This window comes from Chelonia mydas, chromosome 10 (genome assembly GCF_015237465.2).
Source record: "Chelonia mydas isolate rCheMyd1 chromosome 10, rCheMyd1.pri.v2, whole genome shotgun sequence".
NCBI classification, from domain to species: domain Eukaryota; kingdom Metazoa; phylum Chordata; order Testudines; family Cheloniidae; genus Chelonia; species Chelonia mydas.
Genome location: NC_051250.2, coordinates 38,121,806 through 38,145,935, shown reverse-complemented (window position 1 = coordinate 38,145,935; position 24,130 = coordinate 38,121,806). Strand labels below are relative to the sequence as shown.

Genomic DNA, 24,130 nt, shown 5'->3' with positions numbered 1-24,130 from the left:
GTTAGAAACTTTTCTCCAATGGTGCAGCCCTCTGAGGACTGACAGCCCATTTGACCAATGGTATCAGAACTTAATGATTTTATCCCCGCCCTCTGATCTGTGAGCGAGGGGAGCACGGTCCAACTGAGAATGTCGGATGAGGAGAGGCCCTGTCTCCCGGGCAAGTCGCGGCCAATGGGCGCGGAAGGGGCGGTGCAGAGGGTGGATTGTTTATATCTTGGGAGGGGGAAAGTAGGTCAGAAGGAGAGCGAGGGTGGCCTAACTGCTAGGCGCGCGCTGCGGAGTAGGTAAGGGGGAAGTGGGATGAAGCTGCGGCCGGTCCCTGGCCGAGGGAGTGGGGTTAGCCTGTTCCAAAGCGGGGGGATGCGGTTGCGACTTGTCCCCAGGCTGGGGAGGGGGATGAGCCTGCGGCCGGTCCCTGGGTGGGGGGAGGGGGAATCTGTACAGGGAGGGTGAGCCGGCAGCTTGTTCCTGGGCGGGGGGATCTGTGCTCTGTTGGGGGGCTGCTGTCTGTGGGAGGAGGAATAAATCTGTGTGTGTGTGTTTAGGAAAGCGGATGTAGATCTGCGGCCTGTGGGTGCTTTAAAACCTGTCCCCCTCTGTGGGGTCAGTCTTTGTCCTGTGTGGGACGACGGGGGACCACATACTGCTCGCCCCATTCCCCTCCCCTGGCATAGCCAGGTTTGATTCTAATCTGGGCTCAGTCCCTGGTTCTCCGAACGCCTGCTGGGTTTGTACTGGGGTCAGTCGTGTCTGGCCAGGCTGGGCTTCCTATGAGTATAAGGGAGTGGGGTGGTGTCTGGAACTGGTCTGGTCCCGGCCATCTCTAGAAGATAGGAGCCAATCTGTGTCACCTCTGTGTCATCACTGAGGGATTGATGCTGCCTTGGATACCATAGAGATGAGTCTGGTGTAAGAACCTCAGAAGTACAGAATTGCCATTTGTGGTGCTGGTCTGTACCTGAGAGCTCTAGGCAAAGTCACTCTTCAAACCCACAGGCTTGAGTGTCAGTTGCACACTAGTGACATCACCCTACCCCTCTTGTGCCCCAGGGATTCTGCAGTTAGAGCCCTGGCCTGGACAAATGGCTGATTCTGCCAGCTGTAGCCCTGTGGCTACCTTGTTTGCATCCTAAGGGAACAGAATCTGTGTAGCTAGGTAGATGGGGTCATTGTTATTGAGCTGCTCTTTCTTCCTTACTGTCCCTGTGCATTTGGGAAACTTTCTCAGGGGTACTGTGCAGCCTGGCATCACTCTTTGCCCTCATGGTGTGTTGAGTGTGACTTCAACATGGCTCTTGTAGTTGTGCAGGCTGCTCCTTTCTTTATCCCATGCTGACCTCGCAGCAGCAGCATCACCTGCCCTCCTGACTAGGAAGCTCAGTTACTCTAATTCCTTCCTGACAGGGTAACTCTGTCACTTACTTACCTGCTGAGCAGATTGCAGGAGATAATTTGCTTGCTGCTCTGAGCAACCATCATCATATTACATTGATCCTGGCATTCTTTGTTAGCTGCCAATCAAGTGCCACATAGACCTGAAACTGGTACTGCTGGGCCTTGGAACCTTGCATGCAAATCAGGTAAAGCTTCATTCTAGACTTCCTCAGACCTCGTACTGCCCCAGATATCTGTGATCATGCGCCGCCTGGCTTGTGGCAATCCCCCTGTCTTGGGTCAGTATGACAATGGGCCTGTGCTCTGATGGGCCCTCAGCCATGGGACTGTCTCTTCCCTGAAATCTGTCTGAGTCCTTTGTGCATGACTTTTAAAAATGTGTCTAAACTTTTCTTTCTCCGTCCTAGATGACTGAGTATAGCCACTCTTGAGTCTATATTAACCTTTCCCTCTCTTGTGCTGTTTTCTGTTCTCTTCTGCTTCTAAGATGCCTCAAATTGTTCTTATTTCTCTCTTTTTATGACTATGGCTTTTAATGCTTTATGCAGTGGCTTAAAATATATTGTATTGCCCATTGTCTTTACAAATACTGTTTTTAGTGTCTTACACTGGAAGTCAATCTTTGCCCTTCCCTGTGGAGTATCACTCCACCCACACCTCCACGATTCTCCCTCACCTATGGGCTAAATCCATGCCTCTGGATTATTGGCCCTCTAGCCTTACCCTAGTATCTTTCTTCTTCTCACAGGCTCTGCTTTCAAACAGGCTTAACTTCTGATGTGTAAGATCAGGCTAACTTTTTCTGTGTCATACTAGCACTTCACTCTCTTATCAGCTTGGGCACCAATAATGAATCTTTTCCATTCTCCCCTGGAGATCTCTGATCTCCTCTTCCTGTGTAGTAGCAATGTTTAAACAACTTGGCATTCTGCTGATGCTTAACAAGTAACGGTGGGTGCAGGTTTTCCATTAATCTATTTAGGGTCCAATCCTGTTCCCACATGAACCTCTGGCAAAACTCCTTGACCTCAGCAGCAGCGGGGTTGGGCCTTTAATCTTTGCTCACTAATTGAGACTTGCTCTCCCTTCCCCATCACAAGTTAGATCCAATTATAATTTATAAAAAGGAAGAAGAATGGTTCTCAAGTCTCTGCTGAATAAAGACTAAGCTGGTTCTTGGGGTTGTTTGTCAATAATTAGGCTTTGTCTGACTCATGTACTTCCTGCTGCCTGCAGTCTCCCTGGGCTAGAAGTAAATCACATTTGGATATGGACATTCTCTTCTTTCTCCCCTCCTTCAAAGGTACCTGATTGGGTGTTAGTCTAGAGGTACAGATTGACTCAATCTCAGTTTCCACGTTTCCACCCGTCCCTGGGTGTGTTCTTTTATGCCCCCAGCACCCACCGGCTTTGGTAAGTGGAGTGCCGCGGCTGGGAGCTGGAGGAGTAAAGAGGGCTGGGACGGCGTCGCTCCGCTTCCTGCTGCAGGTGAGTGCTGGGGGCATCCTTTCCCCAACCTCCCTGCACTCACCGATGGCGGAAGTGGAGCACCGCAGCTGGGAGCTGGCAGAAGTGGAGCGGGCTGGGGCCACATTGCTCCGCTTACCGCCGCTGCCAGTGAGTGCTTGTCAGGGGCGGGGGTGTGGATAGGGGTTGGGGCAGTCAGGGGACAGGGAGCAGGGGGGTTGGGTAGGGGGTGGGGTCCTGGGGGTGTTTAGGGACGGGGGTCTCTGGAGAGGGTGGTCAGGGGACAAGGAGCAGGGGGGCCAAAGTAAGTTCGATATAACACGGTTTCACATATAATGTGGTAAGCTTTTTTGTTTGTTTGTTTGGCTCAGTTTTTTGGCACAGACTGCGTTATATCAGGGTAGGGGTGTATTTACACTTAGAACTGATTCTCAGGAATAAAATATTGACCTCTGTCTCCCCTCCCATTTAGAACTCTGGCCATAGATTGCAAATCATATGAGCTGCTCCAAAATCAGGTGTATGTGGAGAGAATAGGAAGCTGGTATTATACCATAAGGGTTTCCACAGGGTCTCCTGGGGCAGGGCTGGTCCGATATTCAGCACTTTCTTTCCTGCTTTAGGAACAGAATGAGGAATCGGAGTGCCTGTATTTCAGAAGGGGTAGACTGGGAATAGACTCACAGAAATCGTAGGACTGGAAGGGACTTTGCAAGGTCATCTAGTCCAGTCCCCTGCACTCATGTCAGGACTAAGTATTATCTAGACCAATCGTTCTCAGTTCCCTCACTATCAGCAGTGCTCTGAACCAAATCTCTGGGCATCCCACAGGGAGGTAGAAATAGGTCACAGGGAAGAACAGAAAATCACCTGAATCTCAGATGTGTGTGTTGCGTAAAATGCTGGTAAATACCACTTATTTTTCTTTACTCCTTTCCTCTAACTCAAAACTGAGGAGTCTGTGGCAGTACAGTATACAGGCAGCCCCCTTTCCACAGATCTGTTGAAGAGGCTAAGAGATGGATCTTTCTCTCTTAGAATGGGGATGGGAGAGTATAGTGAATAATAAAGTGGCAGGCTTAGGCCAGTACCTTTTTATTTCATTAGCAAAAAATAATTAAGAGCTGCATAGGCCAGGGAGACCCCTCAACAGCGGGGCTGTGTGGGGCAAGGAGCTCTCTAGCATGTTTGCTCTAAAGGAACTTGGCATTTTCAGAACTAGAGGGATTGCACATGAGTTTAAGGGTATGTCTACACTACAAAATTAGGTTGAATTTATAGAAGTCGATTTTTTTAGAAAGCAATTTTATACAGTCGATTGTGTGTCCCCCCACACTAATGCACTAAGCGCATTAAGTCGGTGGAGTGTGTCCACAGTACCGAGGCTAGCATCGACTTTCGGAGCGTTGCACTGTGGGTAGCTATCCGACAGTTCCCGCAGTCTCCGCTGCCCATTGGAATTCCGGGTTAAGCTCCCAATGCCTGATGGGGCAAAAACATTGTCGCAGGTGGTTTTGGGTAGATGTCATCAGTCGTCCCTGCCTCCGTGAAAGCAACTGCAAACAATCGTTTTGTGCCTTTTTTCTGTGCAAGCTCCATACTGCTTTCAGCAGACGGTGCAGTAGGACTGCTAACCGTCGTCATCATCCACTGCTTCTGCTGCAACTCTGCTCTCCTCCTCTCATGCATCCACCTCGCAGATCCTCTATATGACCGTTATCATCCACCACTTCCGCTGGCACTCTGCTCTCCTGGTGGTCTCGCAGGGCCGCTTCCACTGCAACTCTGCTTGGCTGTTCTTGTCTCACCATGCCACAGCAAGTGTGCAGCCCGCTCAGCTATTGTGTCCTGGCAGGAGACGGTGCAGTAGGTCTGCAAAACTGGTCATCCAACCACCACTTCCCCTGAAACTCTGCTCTCCTGCAGACGCCATACCACGGCAAGCATGGAGCCCACTCAGATCACCACGGCAGTTGTGAGCATTGTAAACACCTCACGCATTATCATGCAGTATATGCAGAACCTGCAAAAGCAGGCGAGGAGACGATGGCAGCGGTGAGGAGAGTGATGAGGACATGGACACAGATTTCTCTCAAACCACGGGCCTCAGCAATTTGGCCATCCTAGTGGCAATGGGGCAGGCTCATGCCATGGAATGCCGATTCTGTGTTGTACCAATAAAATAAAAACCAGCAGGATCTTATTAAAGGGAAAAAGGCAAAATACCACATTTATTGTGAATACAGAAAGAATCATAGTAAGCAGTTAGTTACAGCTGTAACATTCCATTCAATCTCATATTTATTCACACATTCATACACACACACACACACACACACACACACACACACGTTCTGCAAAGTTGTTATCATAGTTACCAGCCTTAGAGTTGCTCATGCCAAGCCACTGGCCAGGTGGCCTGGACATGAGGAGGGAGCAGGGCCTTGTCAGATGCTCGTCTGATGCTCCTGGAAGGTGGGTTGCAGAATCAGACCCCAAAGTTCTCACTTTTTAGAGTCTATTTTTATAGGAATTTCTTCCTATGCCAGTCTATGGGAATTGCTGCATCATGCTGTTGCTGAATCAGTCAGCAGATAGCACATTCCTGACGGCTCCAAGATGTTATCTTGTTCTTTGGTTCTCCCATTCTTGAGGCTGTTGGGTGGATTCCAGTCTGCCCTCCGGGGGTCCTCTGGTTATTTCCACTTGACGCCTTCTTCAGCCGATGGACACTGGATTCTTAGACTGGCACCTCCCTGATCATTCAGTTATTATCCACACCAAGCATCCATCCACATACATCCTCTATCTCTATTTTAATCACAATTGTTAATACAACAAAAGGGCGGGGAGTCTCTGGGTGCTGTTTCTGTTGTTAGAGTATTGCTTTGAGTCTCTGTGAATTGCTTTGAGAACAGACTCTGTCTTAGAATGTACTAACACAATTAGCAGCTTGCAAGTTTCACACACAGAGGGAGAGAAACAGTACCAAAAACCAAGAGACCTCTTAATTAGTAATACCCTGGAATTTAAACTATGGGGAATCAAACTCATTTGTGATTTTAATACAGAACTTCTTTAATATGATCCAACATCTGGGCCCGTGAAACAAGCACAGACTGGTGGGAATGCATAGTGTTGCAGGTCTGGGATGATTCCCAGTGGCTGCGAAACTTTCGCATGCATAAGGGCACTTTCATGGAACTTTGTGACTTGCTTTCCCCTGCCCTGAAGCACCGGAATACCAAGATGAGAGCAGCCCTCACAGCTCACAAGCGAGTGGCGATAGCCCTCTGGAAGCTTGCAACGCCAGACAGCTACTGGTCAGTCAGGAATCAATTTGGAGTGGGCAAATCTACTGTGGGGGCTGCTGTGATCCAAGTAGCCAACGCAATCACTGAGCTGCTGCTATCAAGGGTAGTGACTCTGGGAAATGTGCAGGTCATAGTGGATGGCTTTGATGCAATGGGATTCCCTAACTGTGTGGTGGGGCTATAGACGGAATGCATATCCCTATCTTGGGACCAGACCACCAAGGCAGCAATACATAAACCGCAAGGGGTACTTTTCAGTGGTGCTGAAAGCACTGGTGGACCACAAGGGACGTTTCACCAACATCAACACGGGAAAGGTACATGACGCTCACATCTTCAGGATGAACAGCTGCAGGAAAGGACTTACTTTCCAGACCAGAATGGGGATGTTGAAATGCCTATAGTTATCCTTGGGGACCCAGCCTACCCCTCAATGTCATGGCTCATGAAGCCATACCCAGGCACCCTGGACAGTAGTCAGGAGCTGTTCAACTGTAGACTGAGCTAGTGCAGAATGGTGGTAGAATGGGTATTTTGACGTTTAAAAGCACGCTGGTGCAGTTTACTGACTCAGTTAGACCTCAGCGAAACCAATATTCCCATTTGTTATTACTGGTTTCAGAGTAGCAGCCGTGTTAGTCTGTATTCGCAAAAAGAAAAGGAGTACTTGTGGAACCTTAGAGACTAACAAATTTGAGCATAAGCTTTCGTGAGCTACAGCTCACTTCATCGGATGCATCCAATGAAGTGAGCTGTAGCTCACGAAAGCTTATGCTCAAATTTGTTAGTCTCTAAGGTGACATTGTTATTACTGCTTGCTGTGTGTTCCACAATATCTGTGAGAGTAAGGGGGAGACATTTATGGTGGGGTGGGAGGTTGAGGCAAATCGTCTGGCTGCTGATTACGCACAGCCAGACACCAGGGCGGTTAGAGCACAGCAGGGCGCGCTGTGCATCAGAGAAGCTTTGAAAATCAGTTTCATGGCTGACCAGGCTACAGTGGGACACTTCTGTTTGTTTCTCCTTGATGAAACCTCCCCTCCCCCCCGCCCCGGCCTTGGTTCACTCTACTTCCCTGTAAGCCAACCGCCCTCTCCTCCCTCCTTCGATCACTGCTGGCAGAGGCAATAAAGTCATTGTTGTTTCAAATTCATGCATTCTTTATTAATTCGTCACACAAATAAGGGGATAATTGCCAAGGTAGCCCGGGAGGGGTGGGGGAGGAGGGAAGCACTGGGTGGGGTGCAGGAGGAGGAGAGAAGGACAAGGTCACACTGCATTTCAAAACTTATTGAATGCCAGCCTTCTGTTGCTTGGGCAGTTCTCTGGGGTGGAGTGATTGGGTGCCCGGAGGGGGAACCCCCCCCCCCCGCGTTCTTGGGCGTCTGGGTGAGGAGGCTATGGAACTTGGGGAGGAGGGCGGTTGGTTACACAGGGGCTGCAGTGGCGGTCTGTGCCTTTCCTGCACCTCAGCCATACGCCAGAGCATATCAGTTTGATCCTCCAGCATTCCATCCTGCCTCCTCTCATCATACTGCCGCCACCTTTCCTCTTGATTCCGCCACCTGTCCTCTCATGCGTCCCTCCAGTCCTCATGTTCATTTTGTGCTTTCCTGGACTCTGCCATTGTCTGCCTCCATGCATTCTGCTGGGTTCTTTCAGTTTGGGTGGACTGCATGAGCTCAGAGAACATTTCATCGCGAGTGCGTTTTTTTTTTTTTTTTTTGCCTTCTTATCTGCGCTAGCCTCTGGGACGGAGATGCTAGTTGCAGCGTTGGAACCTTTGCAGCTGTGGGAGGGGAAAAAAAGGGAGAGTAAAATTTGAAAAAGACACACTGGCCATTTAAAAGGAGGGGCTGATGTTTTCGGGTTAACGTGCAGCACAAACCCAACTAAGCCACCCAATTCTCTGGGATGATTGCTTCACCCTTCCCCCCCACCACGTGGCTAACAGCAGGGATGATTTCTTTTCAGCCACAGGCAAACAGCCCAGCAGGAACGGCCACCTCTGAATGTCCCTTTAATAAAATTCCCCTATTTCAACCAGGTGACCATGAATGATATCACTCTCCTGAGGATAACACAGAGATAGAGAACGGATGTTGCTTGAATGCCAGCAAACACCAGGATCACGCTGCCATGCTTTCTTATGCAATGATTCCAGACTACGTGCTACTGGTCTGCTGTGGTAAAGTGTCCTACCATGGAGGACGCAATAAGGCTGCCCTCCCCAGAAACCTTTTGCAAAGGCTTTGGGAGTACCACCAGGAGAGCTTCACTGAGATGTCCCTGGAGGATTTCCGTTCCATCCCCAAACACGTTAACAGACTTTTCCAGTAGCTGTACTGGCTGCAAATGAATCCCAAGTCTTCAGGGCAAATTAATCTTTCTCCACCTTCAAGGTCCGGGAGCCCGGGTTGGGAGGGTACTGTCTCCAGGGTGATAAACAGCTCCTGGCTGTCAGGGAGAACAGTTTCTCAGTGCATACCAGGCAAGCGATCTTCAGCCTCCCCCTCCTCATCATCTTCCTCGCCCGCAAAATCCTCATCCCTGTTGCATGAGACTCCCTTGCAGGAGTCCATGTACAGGTGTGGGGTAGTTGTAGGGGCACCCCCTAGAATTGCATGCAGCTCATCATAGAAGCGGCATGTCTGGGGCTCTGACTCCGAGCAGACGTTTGACTCTTTGGTTTTTTGGTAGGCTTGCCTCAGCTCCTTAAGTTTCACGCGGCACTGCTGCGGGTCCCTGTGATAGCGTCTGCCCTTCATGCCCTTGGAGACTTTTTCAAATATTTTGGCATTTCGTCTTTTGGAACGGAGTTCTGATAGCACGGATTCCTCTCCCCATACAGTGATCAGATCCCGTACACGCCGTTCGGCCCATGCTGGAGCTCTTTTGCGATTCTGGGACTGCCTGGTGACCTCTGCTGATGAGCTCTGCCTGGTGACCTCTGCTGATGAGCTCACCACGCTGGCCAAACAGGAAATGAACTTCAAAAGTTTCCAGTGCTTTTCCTGTGTACCCAGCTGGTGCATCTGAGTTGAAAGTGCTGTCCAGAGTGGTCACAATGGAGTACTCTGGGATAGCTCCCGGAGGCCACTACCGTCGAATTGCGTTCACACTAACCCAAATTCGACCCGGTAATGTCTATTTCAGCGCTAATCCCCTCGTCGGGGAGGAATACAGAAATCGATTTTAAGAGCCCATTAAGTCGACAAAAATGGCTTCGTTGTGTGGACGGATGCAGGGTTAAATCAATCTAACACTGCTATATTCGACCTAAACTCGTAGTGTAGACCAGGGCTAAGGGATGTTTGGAAGAGGTGTGGAACCCCATGGAAAGCTCTAGGGAGGAGGGAGGGGTTTTTTGTGTGTGACATATTAAAAGGAGATTCTAAGGGGGAAAGGAGGGGATTGAGCAACAAGAATTAGCTCTTCTGTTTTCTTATGTGAGCTTTTGCTGTAATGGCTAGAAACTTGTTCTGGTCTGTCTGGGGGAAATAGAACCTCCCCAAACCTGGTCTCTGAGACGCAGCTGGCTAGAATTCAGAAACACGCAAGAAGTTTTGTTCTTGAGGAAAGTCAGGACAAGCTGATGAAAAGATCATTGTCCCTGTACAGCAAGAAGTTGGTCTCTCTTCTCCTCTTCCCATTATAGTCAATTAGTCAAAGATGAGCAGACAGGCACACGCTCATCAACTTGTGTAGTGACTGTAGAGCCAGGAGGCAATGCCATAGACAGCTAAGAATGGGAGAGTTTAATATCAGAACTTGGCTATGCATGGTGTAGTTACTGGACCCACAGGAGCCTGCATATATCAATTATTGTTGATCTTCATCTCTTTTCAGGACAAAGGTGAGGGTGTTGGGTGGTTTGTGCAGTAGCAGTTCTCCCTTATGTGCTAGTGCAGGGTGGCACTGCCTCCACCCTTTGTGCTTCTAGGAGTATTTCTGGTATCCCAGTTCAACATGCTGAGTTCAAAGTGAAGTAGATCCTAGTATTTCTTTCAGCCAGTTTGGTCTGGGAGCTCTGCAGAGGTGGTGAGCTTGGCTCCTGAGGGTAGGTTTATGCTTGTATTGCTCAGCAGCAACCCCTGCTGGCCAACAGGTGTAGCATTGACCATGCTGTGAAAGGTGTGTGTCTTACTAGTCTAGCCAGAGAGTAGTGGTGTGAGAGGTTCCATAAGGATATGGCGAAGGCCCCGGTTTGACCTGAGCCTGGCTATCCCAAACCTATTCACAAGGTGGCCAGGAGAGGGGGTAGAGCCTGATGACCACTGGAAGGAGGTGGTGCCCAAATAGATCCTTTCCTGTTGACTCTGCTGCTCTGGGTAATCTTATTTTCTTCCCTTCCCATTTTGCAGATTATCTGTATCAAAACACCATGGCACGACGCACACGCAACAGCAGGGCCTGGCACTTTGTCCTGAATGGGGTACGCCGGGATGCAGATGCACGGGCAGTAGCTTTGGCCTCTGGAGCACATGGGTGGGGCTATGACTCTGATGGGCAGGTAGGTTGGAATATTAAGGATCCCAAAGTTAAAACATGCTTTAGAAGAGGATATTTTTAAACACCCATTAAGGAAACCTTTCCTCCTCCCAGGATGCAGGTGACTAGTGGCTTGAGGGCTAGGTGCCCAGTGTGGCAACAGCATGCACAGTGGACCATATTCAGACAAGATTCCAGTAACCTAAGCTTACAGGGCATCTAAGCTGATGCAAATTGGACTCTCACCCAGTTACCAGCCTGTAACTTACAAGTCCCCTTGACACACCACCTCTGAATTTGTCTCACTTGGTATAAATTGATGTAGAAGAGCTGGAAGGTGGGAATGAAGGAGGAAAAGAAATAGAACCATGTAAGAAGGGATAAATTAAAATAGCTGCTGACCTCCTTCAGCTTGCTTTCCCCCAGCTCCTAGTTATACAGGTTAAACTACCTAGCAAGGTGCACATTGGTATGAGGGTAAGATTGACTCAGACACCTGATTGGCCCAGTGAATTCAGAGGGACAATGTATAATTATGTTTTCCTTCAGTCCTGTCAGAGTGGCTTAAAGTTTCTACAGTGGTAACGTTCTCTATAAATTCTGCAAGGTCACTTCTGTGAAGGGGAAAGCGGAGAAGAGAAAAGGCAGAAATGTGTGTTTCTAGATGTTTGGCCTGAACATTGAAACAATTTGCAAAGGACAAGAGAGCACTGGGGTGGGCTATGCACAAATGAGCCAGAGTCGTACAAAATCCAAGTGTCATTGTAGCCTTTAAGCATGACTTTCAATCTGGGCAATGGAGCAGGAATACATAGGAAACAGTGGGCTAATTATCTAACACCAGTGTAAATCTAGAGTAATTTACTGAAGTCATTGAGATTAGAGTCTGGCCCTGTATCTTGTATGAAGTACAAACACTGCATAAAAGAAATCAGTTTAGGTTCAGCTGTTTGATCTGCTGGCATATAGGGATAGTAATGTTTAGATGCTGTTGTAACTACTTGTCTTCTGTGTCCATACACCACAGTAAGCAAAAGCTTTTTAATGAAAGTATCTTAAGTGTGAGGCCTTCCAATCATCTGTCCCCTAAGACAGAAGCCAGCGTGGAGTGTTGCCCTCTCTTCCACATGAGGAGCAGCAGCGGTTACTGCTTAAAGCCACCATTCCCTCACTCCTGAAATGCACTCTACATTTTCCCCCTTGCTTGCTGTACTACTGTTGGTAGCATCCTAGCCCCTTTTTCCATGTCAATCCCTCAGCTGCCCAATCTCGCTCTCCCTACCCTGTGTCTGTCCTTTTTCCCCACTCCTGTGGTTTCCTCCTTTCAACCTCATACATCCCTAAATCATGTCAGTGACGTAAAATCAAGACCTGGAATGCAGTGTGCTTATTGTCATCCTCCTTCACTTTGCTTGAACTTTGCATCCTTCCCCATCCACTCATCTGTGTGGACTCTTTTGGGCATGTGCCCGCTGGGACCTTTGGGTATTACTGCAATACAAGGAGTGTCAAGCCATGGCTTTGTAAAGCACTGCTCAAGCTATGGGATGGCCCTCAAATTTTAGCTTTGATGGTATCCTTCTGCTTTTCCATGGCAGCACAGTGACTCTGACTCTGAGCCAGAGTTTCCTTCCCTCTCGCCCTCCATCCCCAGCGCCATCCCTGTGACAGGAGAGTCCTACTGCAACTGTGAGAACCAGAATGAGACTCCGTACTGCTCCAGTCTGCACACCATCCATCGTGTCAAGGACTGCCAGTGTGGTGAAGAGGATGAGTGTAAGGAAGCAGCACTTAAACTGCTCTTGCTATTCCTCTGGGGTTTGAGCTGTGCTGCTTTCTCTTTGCCCATATGTTTCAGGGTCCCCTCGTGTTATGCAGATGGTGGTGCCACTTGCTCATCTGTAGAGAATGGGGAGGGGACTACCACTGCATGCTTAATGGGGAAAATATAACCTGTGCTATTCCTGCATGGCGTGCTGTTTTGTTCTTCTGACATGTTCCGTAGGGAAACTGGGAAGATAACCAGTATATTATCCTGCATGATTCACAGGCTAAACTCTAAAGATGTTAATACACCAGATCTCATGTGTGGGGGCCTGGTTTCAAATCTGGCTTAGGCCACAAGTGAAACTGAACTTCCTGGGTACATCCCAGGGCATGTCTACACTGCCCCGCCATGAACTTCTGGGGAGCGAATAGCAGTGCACACCAACGTGCTATAACTCCCACATGTGGATGCTGCAGGTACAAATGAAATGGTTCCTACTTCATATGAATGTAATCCAGTGTGCATTGCTGTTCACACACCTGTAGTCTGAACTGTGGGGCAGTGTACATGTAACAAGGATCAAACTCGGCACAATTCAGTACAATTAACAAACTGGTCAGGTAGTAAGGAGTATTTAAGATCAAGCTTACTGTGCCTTAGGAGAGCTAGATAAAATCTGGGCCTGGCCAGATGGTGGGGGTGTTCATATGTCAGGAATGAGAAGGCAGAACACTGCTTGCCCTCTGGCTGTAATTTCATGAGCCTAAAGGGAATAAAAATGGGATTCTCCAAAACTCAAGGATGCTCTAGAAGTGTCTTAAATTCTCATTTTCCCAGATTAGACATCATCTGGGTCATTTCCTGCCTGTCTTTCAGATTGACGTTGCTGTTTGTAATAAATACTAAAGGCAACATTACTCTGTCTCATTCATGGCCTGGATTCCATCCCAACCTCGCATGCTAGCTGACAGCTGTTATGTATGTGACAGTGTTAGGTAACTGCAGTTGTAGGACAAGTTGCTTGCACATCTGAGCTCTGGTGTTACCTCAAAACGAGAACTATTGTTTGTTGATAGTGACAGATGTGGTTAAGGATGGACCACGCTGGCATGACATCCCTAGCCAGAATACAGCAAAAAGGTCCTGGGTTTTAGCAAGCTGACTGTTCAACTAACCCAGCTTGGTATTTAGCCTGCTAGATTATAAAAATCTTAAAGGCTGTTAAACTGTTACATTTCTGGGTCAGTGCGATCCCATATAGCCCCACCTCCTAAAGATGCTGTCTTTTTTTCTGAACAGACTTTGAGTGGGTGTGGGATGACGTGAACAAATCGACTGCAACCCTCCTGACCTGTGACAACCGCAAGGTGAACTTCCACATGGAGTACAGCTGTGGCACTGCTGCTATCCGTGGGAACAAGGAGCTGGCGGAGGGGCAGCACTTCTGGGAGATCAAGATGACCTCTCCAGTCTATGGCACTGACATGGTATGTTGAGCCAAGCTGTTTAGGAACACGTAGGTGCACAGATATAGACGAGCTTTTAACAAAACAGTACTTGACAGCATGCCTCATCAATAGCTCTCAAAGTACTTCACAAAAACTGGAATCCTCCTCAGCTACCAGACAGGGAAACTAACAGTTTAATGGCTGAAGGGATCATTAGATCATCTGTTCTGACCTGCGTAGCACAGGCCATTAAATTTCATCACAGTACCCCAATATTGAGCCCAAGAACTTCAATTAGACTGAAGCAGAGAAGTTAAGTGACTTACTTGAGATCTCGGAGTCAGTGGAGGTCATGTATAGGACTCGCATCTCCTGGCTCTCCTTCATGCCTTTTGTTACATTATTATTTGTAGGTCACCAGTGATTGTCTCAACATGACAAAATAGAGAGATGGGGCCCTGCCGCACAGTGCTTGGAGTGACAGAATGCAGAGAAATGCCAGATGCCTGTCCAGTCAGAGATGCACGGTTTTCTGACTAGTTCCTAACATGATGAACGCTGGAACAGCACTGGAGCATGTAGATAAAGAAGTTACTATTCACCTAACAATCACCATTTTCCACTCCCCCTTTGGTTGGCTTTTGATGTGACCATCTCCTGCTTTGCCTGCCTCACTCAGATAAATAGTAAACTCCTAGAGTGCAGGAATAAAACCTGTAACTTGCCCAGAGATTCCGGTGGAGCCTATTGGGACATGCTAATAAAAGTAGCAGAGGGAGAGACCCAAAGGTGAAACTCCTTGTGACGTTCCCCTCTGGTGTTGTCTGGACCGGTGATCTGCTAGGTCACTCCAATCCTTGACTCTGGGAGGCAGCCTTACCCTGTTCTACTGTGAGAACCCCCACTCCTGGGGTGTTCACGCACAGCCTCTGGCATGTAAGCTGCTCCTTGGATTGTGCAACCGAATGACACTAGCCAATATCTCCGATCCCAGCCACAACCCTAGGAACCTCTGTCTTGCAGTATCCAGTTATGCCCGCTGGACACTGCAAGCTTATATGAGTCTAGGGGAGTCTCCGACACACTTCAAACCAAACGCACTGCTTCAGGTAGAATAAACAAACAGATTTATTAACTATAAAGATAGATTTTAAGTGATTATAAGTCAGAGCATAACAAATCCGATTTGGTCAAATGAAATAAAAGAAAAACGCATTCTAAGCTGATCTTAACACTTTCAATGTCCTTACAAACTTTAGATGCTTCTCACCACAGGCTGGCTGGTTGCTTTTCAGCCAGGCTCTCCCCTTTGATCAGCACTTCACTTGCTTGGTGTGGTGTCTGTAGATGTAGGTGGAAGAGAGGGGAAGAGCATGGCAAACGTCTCTCCCTTTTATCACGTCCTTCCTTCCCTCTTGGCTCTCCCCCCCCCCCCTTTTCAGAGTCAGGTGACCATTACCTCATTGCAGTTCCAAACTGACCAAAGGAAGGGGGGTTGACTCCCTTGAGAGTCTAACAGATTCTTTTGTTCCTGTGAGGCTGGGCTGGGTTTGTCCTGTACCTACTCTGGTGAGGTGTGAACTACCTCTCTGCTCTTGGAGAGTTTTTGCCAGGGCTTATTTTGAGCCATGAGGATACATTTTCATCCTCATAACTACATACATGAAATTATAACCTATAACGTTATTATAATAGCTATGCTCAGTGCATCATGAGCCTTCCTAAGACACCCAACGTGACCAACTTTGCATTGGATACCAATCAATCATTTTATAAAAATGAACATGGGGGTGTAGCATGTTTCTCCGAGATACAGAGCGTCACACTCCTGTATTGTGTGTCACTGCTATGCTGTACTTAAAGCCCTGAGTGGTTCCATGGCAGAAACAAAGATCTTGTTTTCTTCTTTGGCATGGGCTACCTCTATCCAGATGGTGGGAATTGGGACTTCAGATGTGAATCTTGACAAGTACCGCCATACATTTTGTAGTCTGCTGGGCAAGGATGAAGACAGCTGGGGACTCTCATACACAGGTAATGCAGGGTAGGGAGGAGGACTGCTGCCTTTAGAGTTCATGGGGAAGGCTCATGGATATGAAGAAACCTAATCCTAGCAATTGTGGAAGTGCTCTGAGTGATGGGAATAAGACTGAAATGGTCATCCGGACTGTGAATCTGCTCTGATATCCCTAATGGACTTGGACTGAAACTGCTGCCCATAGCCAGCCTTCCATTTGGGCAGTGGAGATAATCAATGCATATTGCCGGTGTTGCTGTTTTCCCATCAGGATTGCCTCTGTCATTTAAAGTCTGTCGGTCTGTCTCTCTCTCTTTTTTTTTTTTTTTTTTATAAATACAGTGAAGTAACTTCCTTAGCCAGATACATAGACTGACCTAGAGGCTGAACGTTGTCCATGCCCAACCTCCTCTGTAGATAACAGCGTAAAACCACCACTCCTCCCCCCCCCCCCGCCCCCAAAAAAAGTGTCTCCACCTGAAAAAGGAGTGAAGGAAGTCCAATCTCTGTTGTTCTGTATTTACTCCATGGCTGAGACTGCCAATAAGGTTCCCTCCCCACTGCCTTGGTGAGAACACCTAGCTCATTTCACTTAGGCTGTCACACCACAGAGGGGCAACAACTTTCAGTCTTTAACACATTTGGCCTATACTTGACCATGGGTCTAGAGGCAAGAGTATATTCCACCATTGGCTGTCTCCTGAGCTGCCAAAGACCCTTCACGTGCTCTGGGATGGGGGGCAGCAAAATGGTGGTCATGGGGAAATCTAGGGTTTTTTTAATTAAATGGCTGATTCCTTCAGTCTATACAAAATAGGAAGAGATTGTGGAAGGTGGGATGGATCTAAAGAGTGTAGGATTGCTTCTTAATCTGCTGTCTGTCTGTCTAAGGATTACTCCACCACAGGGGAGATAAAATGAACTTCTCCTCAAGGTTTGGCCAAGGCTCCATCATTGGGGTTCATTTGGACACGTGGCATGGAACTCTCACTTTCTTCAAAAACAGGAAATGCATAGGTAAGAGTTGGGACAAAGTGGCCATCATCCAGCCAAACCCACCCTTAAGCACAACAAAGTGATAGGACAAAACATCCAGGGAGGGAGGGGTGTATGAATTATGGAACATTGACCCTTTGGGTGGGTCTTCAGCTTGTTGCTGCCTCTTGGAAGTCTCAGTGCCATCTGACTGTTTGAAGATGGGGATAGTGGGCTTCTGTAAATGGCAAACTATAGGAAGATTAAATGCATAAAGCAGAGTGTCTCTAAAACAACTATTCACTTCAACAGGCCTGCCTTCAAATATCTCCTGCTTTCCAGATCTCTATCCATATGTTTGTAGATCCCACATTTAGGTGGGAGAAGGGGTGATAGTTTAGATCACAGGGCATCCTAGAAACTATATCCCTGCATTATAGGTAATTACCTAATTGTGCCCTTGCCTATGACTAACACCAGCCTCCTTGATTTTATTTCCTCCCAGGAGTTGCAGCTACCAAACTGCAGAACAAGAAATTCTACCCCATGGTGTGCTCCACTGCAGCCAAAAGCAGCATGAAGGTGATCCGTTCATGCGCCAGCTACACGTCGCTCCAGTACCTCTGCTGTTACCGCCTCCGCCAGCTGTTGCCCAACTATGTGGATACGCTGGAAGTGCTGCCATTGCCCCCAGGACTTAAGCAAGTTCTACACAACAAACTAGGCTGGGTGCTGAGTATGAACTGTAGCACATTGAAGCCTTCCACCTCTTCTTCCTCCTTGTCAGGAAGCGACTCAGATAGCTCCTGTGGCTCGGATGCAGAGGCATGCCAAAGGAAGAGGTGCAGGAGGACGTAAGTTACTTTCAAACAAACTGCCTTGGGGGGTGGTTTCCTTCACTATCTCTGAGGGTGATCCAGGCCAGACACCTCTTCATGGGGACACCAACTTCTAATCAAGTTTGCAAAGACTTCTGCCCTCTTGAAATCTTTTAAGCTACACGCATCAGCCACTTGCATTGGAAACCTATCCCAACTGAGGAGAGAGTGACTTCTTTGAAATAGGCAGCCCAGATAACCTACAGCAAAATTTTCTAGCTTCGTTCTCCTACTCACTACCACCATCACTAGCTGATCTCTAGGGAGTAGACTGTTCCAGGAGAGACGCAAGCTTTCAAACCGGCTTCCTGGCTTCAAAATGTGCGTCTCTTCTAGCAGGCTTTATGATCCCATCAAAAGACAAAGCCAGTTGCTACTCCACCCTTCTCCTAACTGTTATGTGTTGGTTTGGCACCTGCAATGAAGGCATCGGGTCACTGGGACGTGATCTAGAACAGCAGTGTTTAGAGAGAGGCTCTTAAAATTGCATCTATATGCTTTACTGTTGGCACTGTTGTGAACGAGCGGTTACTTGCTAGCGCTGATCTGTAAATGATCTCATTTGAGTCCTGTGACTTCTTTAACTGCTTTGCATGTTGGGTACTGCTGCTTTTCCTGTATCAAAGACTATTAACTGGTAATAAACATACTGTTTACTTTAACTGCCCATGAAGGTATGAGCCAAAGTGTGGCTCTCAAGAATATTGAAAGTATCATAATGAGTCTTGGAAGGGCTATTAAACCTCATGTTTCAGGATTTAAGCCAATCTCTATTAGAACCAGGAGGAGACTGTGACAGGTTGGATCCCCCCTTTTGGGCTGCCACTGAATGTGCTGGGGTCCCATTGAGGCTGCCTGTCCTACCAGCCTGGGTTTCCCTTGCACTGTGTTGCTGTGATGGGCTCTCAAGCCCCTTAACTACAAAAGGTAAATTTTAAGTGATTATAAGGGATAGCAAATAGATCAAAGCAGATTAATGAGCAACTCAAACAAAACATGCAAACTAGGCTTAATAAAACAGTAATTTCTCACTGTAAATATTGCTCTATGCAGGTTGCAGAGTTTTTTTGAAGGTAAACTACACTGTTTGCAGCTTAAATCTCCAGGTGTACCCTTCAGAGGCTTGCCTTTCCTTCTCCCCTAATCAGTCTTAGGTGTTTACAGCAATCATCCTATAAAGCAGGACTCAGTGAAGAACCAGCAACCGTAATTAACACATGCTCCAGCCTTAAATAGAATTTACATATTGTGGGAATCTTTTGTTTCCCAGGCTGACCCCCACATGCCCTCTTAATGGAAAAACACTAAAAGTCCAAGATGGGGGTCTAGTACCAGGTGACACAATCACCTGACCCTGTAGTGTCAAAGCAGCAACCCAGGAACCTTTGCAGGAAGGCAGGATTTATTAGTATCTTCAAAGTCTTATTGTTCTTCCTAATGGCCCATTCAGGGTGAGTGCATACTGTCTGGTGAGCATTCCCTAAGTACACCCACAGTTGTGATTGTTACATAGTCAATATTCCTAACTTCAGATACAGAAATGATACATGCACACAAATTGGATAATCAGCAAATCATAACCTTTCCAATTATACCTTACATGACCTATCTTGCATAAAACATCTTAGTTATGCCATATTCATATAATTATTTTTATGAAGAATATGGGGTGTAGAGTCATAAAGATGTATTGGAGGCAGATTATCTCACATCTGCCTTGTAAAGGTCTTGTTTCTTCCTCTGAAGCATCTGATACTGGCCATTGTCAGACAGGATACTGGATTAGATGGATCTCAGGGCTGATACACTATGGTAGTTAGGTGCACCTTTTATGTAAGGTGAGGAGAAAGGAGGGATCTTACTTGCTGCCTCCTCTATTAATCAAATTAATAACTGAGACTCTGGTTTTATTGCCCCAAAGAATGGATGAATAATGTAGGGCTCCTAGTAAGTCAGACAGGGGGATCCACACAGCTCTCACTTGATCTATTAGTGTGACAGGCCTGGTGTCAGGTACCTGATTTGAAACTCAACACAGCTTTATCAGCAGTAATTTTGCATAATCATCGTGCAAGATTTGCAAGCTGACTGTAGCAGGCCAGAAAGTATGTTCCTTTTTTGGGTATCAGAAAGAAATGCTCCTGGATTAAGGACTGACAAGGGGCTGGTTGTTTTGGCAGAAAATAATCCACATGTGGCCTGAAACTGTTCCCACCGACCTTCTGTCAGGGAAGAACTTCTTTCTCAGCTCAGAAGTGACCCTGATCTATAAGACTTTAAACATCAGTGAGGAAAAAGTGTCCTGTTACCTTGTAACTATAGGCACCATCTTGGTAACTAGCAAGTCAGGACACAAAGTGGTGGGAACAGGTTATTGAACATGTAACAGAGACACATGGTAAAACATCAGGCATATCCTGTAACAGTACTGTGCCTGGAGTTGTAAGGACTGACTGGCTCAGGGTACTAAGATAACAAAGCTGATCTCAATTAGGGTGCTAGATTGAAATAGAAATGGTAAGCGGTTCTCTTCTGCTGTCTAATGCTTATGCTCCCTGTGGCAAAGTAACATCAGACCTGCCCCAAGGCTGGGGCAAGTGAACTCTTTCCCCTCCCACCAAACATGGGGAGGCACAGCACCAGGAAAAACTTGCGTGCTCCTCCTTCCTCTCCTGCCTGTTTGCAAGAGCTGTGGAGCCTGCTGTCTTCATTATCCACAATCTCACACCTCAGCAGTACTGAATGGCAGCAGGAAATGAACTCCCTCTCATTTCCAGCCTCTCCTCAGAGGGAGCTCAGTTAGCAAATGACTTCTGGTTAAGGTTCTTCCTCTTGCAAAGCTCTAATCTTACCCCTGAATTAGCTAGATGCAGGTGATTTGGAAGACTCTTGTCTGAACTGGAGCTATCATGAAGGAGTTTACATGCATATGGTGGAGGTTGAGACCTTCAGCTTTCAATATCAGCTGTGCTGAACTAAGTCTGGAAAGCACTACAGAGTGCCCTTTAATATTCTAAGAACAGATGTGGGAGGAAATGAAGTACCCACATGTCCACAGTGACGCTCCTTTAAAAGTTCCCATACTAGCTACATGCATTCTCTGCGATGAGCCCAATACCATCCAATGTGATGAAATCATTAATGAGAACTGGACTTGCTTTTCCAGTCACGGGACCTGGAACATCTGTTAGATGAGAAGCTTAACCACTTGCTCTCCTATATTAGGACACATTATTGTGGTTGAACAAAGAATTTCTTTGGCAACACAATGACCTGACCGGCTTGTTTACTTACATTCTTCCAATAAACTAATTTATTACCATGGAATAGCCATTGATAAAAAGGATTTCTATGCATCTGCTGTCCCTTCCTAGTTTCCCTCCTCCAAGTAAGTGAGCAATGCTACCTGGAGTCCCACTGAAGCAAGTGGGGATTCTCATTTCAAGATGGAGACCCAAATGTAAAGAGCTAGGGCCTTATTTTCAGAAACATTCAAAACCCACAGTTCCTAGAGTCAAGGGGAGCTGGGACTACCAAGCACCTACCAAAATTCAAACACAAGTGGTCAAAGTTTAGGAACCCAATGAGAGGCCATTTTTAAAGCTGTTGACCTTAACATCTCTGGGGTGGGAGGCAAGAGAATAATACACACTCCCTTTTTGTTCAAGAGTTTTCTCTAGCTAGTCTGGCATTGACTGGGCTGGGGAGCCCAGCTATCCAAATGCAGATGATTTTAGTCTGGTCTGCTCTCTCAGCTAAGCTACTCCCCTCTAGGGAGTCAAGACCACTGGTTAATTCTCCACGCGCCCGCCCCCCCCTTTAAGCAGTTATACCACACTCAGGAGACAATAGCCTTCCCCACCTGGCCCTCCACGCAGTTTTGCCCCTAACTGCCCTAAGGTGACTAGGTGTCCGGTTTTCAACCGGAACACCCAGTCAAAAAGGGATCTTGATGGCTCCTGTCAGCATTGCTGACCAGGCCATTGACTGTGCGGTTGGTGGTGCCATGCAGCGTGGCTGGCAGGCTCCCTGCTAGCCTCTGCGCCATGCAGCTCCCGGAAAGCAGCTGGCATGTCCCCCCTCTGGCTCCTACACGTAGGGGCAACCAGAGAGTGCTGCACGCTGACCCCATGCCAAGCACCGCCCCCCACAGCTCCCATTGGCTGCGATTCCCGGCCAGTGGGAGCAGCAGGGGTGGCGCCTGAAAATGGGGCAGCGCGCAGAACCACCTGGCCTCACCACCACGTCAGAGCCAGAGGGGGGACATACCACTGCTTCTGGGAGCTGCTTGAAGTAAGTGCCATCAGGAGCCTGCCTGGTGAAAATGAGCGAGTGAGTGAGGGTGGGGATAGTGAGCGACAGAGGGAGGGGGAATGGAGTGGGGGCCTTAGAGAAGGGGAGGGGCCTCTGAGGAGGGGCAGGGCAGGGCAGGGGGGGGCAAGGATGTTCAGTTTTGTGCAAGTAGAAAGTTGGCAACCCTACTCCCTAGTTCACCAACACACTAGGATCTTCCCTGCCCTCTCACTACCCAGCACCCCCCAGAGACCCACTCCCCCATGCCCTGCCTCCCGGCCACACTCACTGGCCCTGCTGGGAGGCGACTATGTCTGCTGGGCTGAGCTGGCAACGCAGCCAGGGCTGGTCCTGGGGTGGGGAATCACTCCATCCCCGCGGGAGTGGTGTGATCAGCCAGGCCAGGGCCTGTCCCTGCCAGGCCCCCTCGGGACATACTTGCCTGGAGGGGTCCAGCTGATCCCCCCAGACTTTCACACCTCCCCCCATTGCAGCTGAGACTGGCCAGGCTTCTGCACCAGTCCCAAGCTGCTCAGGTCCAGGGAGACAGGTGGGGCCCCGCAGGTGGTGGGAAGCAGAGACCTCTGCCAGGGGTCAGAGAAGCTGGCGGGTGGTCCCAGGGGGCAGAAAGGAGCTCTCGGCCAGCGGGCAGGCAGGCCGAGAGGAGCAAGTGGTGGCAGGGAGCCAGTGGGGTCTCAGGATGCAGTGCAAGTGGAGCAGGCCAGGGCCCCTTCTGGGCACAGGCCCGGCTCCATGGAGCCACTGGTGCCATTGTAAACCTGGCACTGGGCTTGGAGAAGGGTATGCTGCTGCTATGGCTACTGCCACAACAGGGCTGACTGTTAAACTGCTGGATTTGTCTCTTCCACGCCTCTTGCAGTCCTGTCCTGTCCTCCCCATGTACGCCACTGCACCAGCCCCCATCAGTGCAGAAGGGGAATAGTTGGGTCTCCAGCTGTTTCCTGCAGGAAGAGATGCAAGGATAGGACACGCAGTGGTGCATATTTGGGAGATCACATCTTTCCTCCAGCCTCTGTAATAGGGTTTCTGGCTAGTCCACCTCTGTTCCTCCAGGACCAGCATTTTTCCTCCATTAGCTCACAACCCTCTCCATCTTCAGAATGGCCCCTTCTCTCCGGCTGCTAAGAGGGCATGTCCTACCGTCACCTAACTTTCCTCATCAGCTCTTATTTCTGAGCCTATGCCTCTTATCCCTCAAACACCTAGATGGCAGAGCACATTGTACTGAGTGTGTGAATGGCAATGGGGGAGGGGAAAGAGCTGAATAACCGTACAGGGACAGTCATGAAATGAACATTCCTACATCCAGTCTATTCTGGATACCCTGACAGGAGACAACCTGGGTTCCCCCCTCCCCTCACCCCCTCCACATGGAGCCCCCTGAAACATCATGGCACTGAGTTCAGGGTGTAAGGCTTTCTCTATAGGGATCTGTCACGGGAGCAGCATCAACCCTGCTCCCACAGTGCGTCAGAGTCACAACCAGAACAAAGAGTGATGCTGATGTTCTGGGCTTGGGATTTGGTTGAGAGTTAAGAGCACCTGCCTGGGTGACACAAACTTACTTGTATGGGCGTTTTGCTATTGTCTTGGTCAGTGCAGAAACATGCTGGCTCAACTCATGCCATGTGTCCAGGAACCAGACCTCAATGTTACCCCAGAGCTGTAGCACCATCAGCCCCTGGAGGAGAACTAAAATGAGCGAAACATGCAAGACACAGAACAAAGCGATCCCAAGCTGAGAGCAGGCTTGTGCATACCAGCCACAGGCACCTCACCACACTTCACCAAAGGCACTCACCCTGCTCAGACTTCCAGCTCGCAGGGGTCAGCCTTTTAGAGGCCCCTCTCTGACCCTGAGAGAGAGGAGCAAGGAAGGAAAACATACATCTGGGCACAACAAGGCCCTCCACCAGATTATGCTTGAAGGGATGGGCTAAGTGCATTATCTCTGTTTACACAGCACAGCAGTAAATCCTGATTATCCCCTCTTAGTTCCCAGTGAGTCATAACCCACTCCAGGGCATGGAATTCATTTCAAGGGACACTGACAAGTGCCC

The 24,130-nt window shown here is 48.4% G+C and overlaps 1 protein-coding gene across 6 annotated transcripts in view; it reads left to right on the top strand.

The window, feature by feature from the left end:
• The first annotated feature begins 97 nt into the window (after nucleotides 1-97).
• SPSB3 (splA/ryanodine receptor domain and SOCS box containing 3) overlaps nucleotides 98-24,130 on the top strand; it is a 36,550-nt gene continuing 12,517 nt past the window's right edge. For 2 of the 6 annotated variants that reach the window (XM_037909894.2, XM_037909891.2), the window contains exons 1-7: nucleotides 2,863-2,886; nucleotides 10,544-10,692; nucleotides 12,269-12,446; nucleotides 13,738-13,925; nucleotides 15,818-15,920; nucleotides 16,795-16,920; nucleotides 17,384-17,732. In XM_037909894.2, the coding sequence (XP_037765822.2) occupies nucleotides 10,564-10,692; nucleotides 12,269-12,446; nucleotides 13,738-13,925; nucleotides 15,818-15,920; nucleotides 16,795-16,920; nucleotides 17,384-17,732 (1,073 nt within the window). In that variant the 5' untranslated portion in view covers nucleotides 2,863-2,886; nucleotides 10,544-10,563. The other 4 variants (XM_037909892.2, XM_037909895.1, XM_043523385.1 and 1 more) reach the window with 4 other exon arrangements.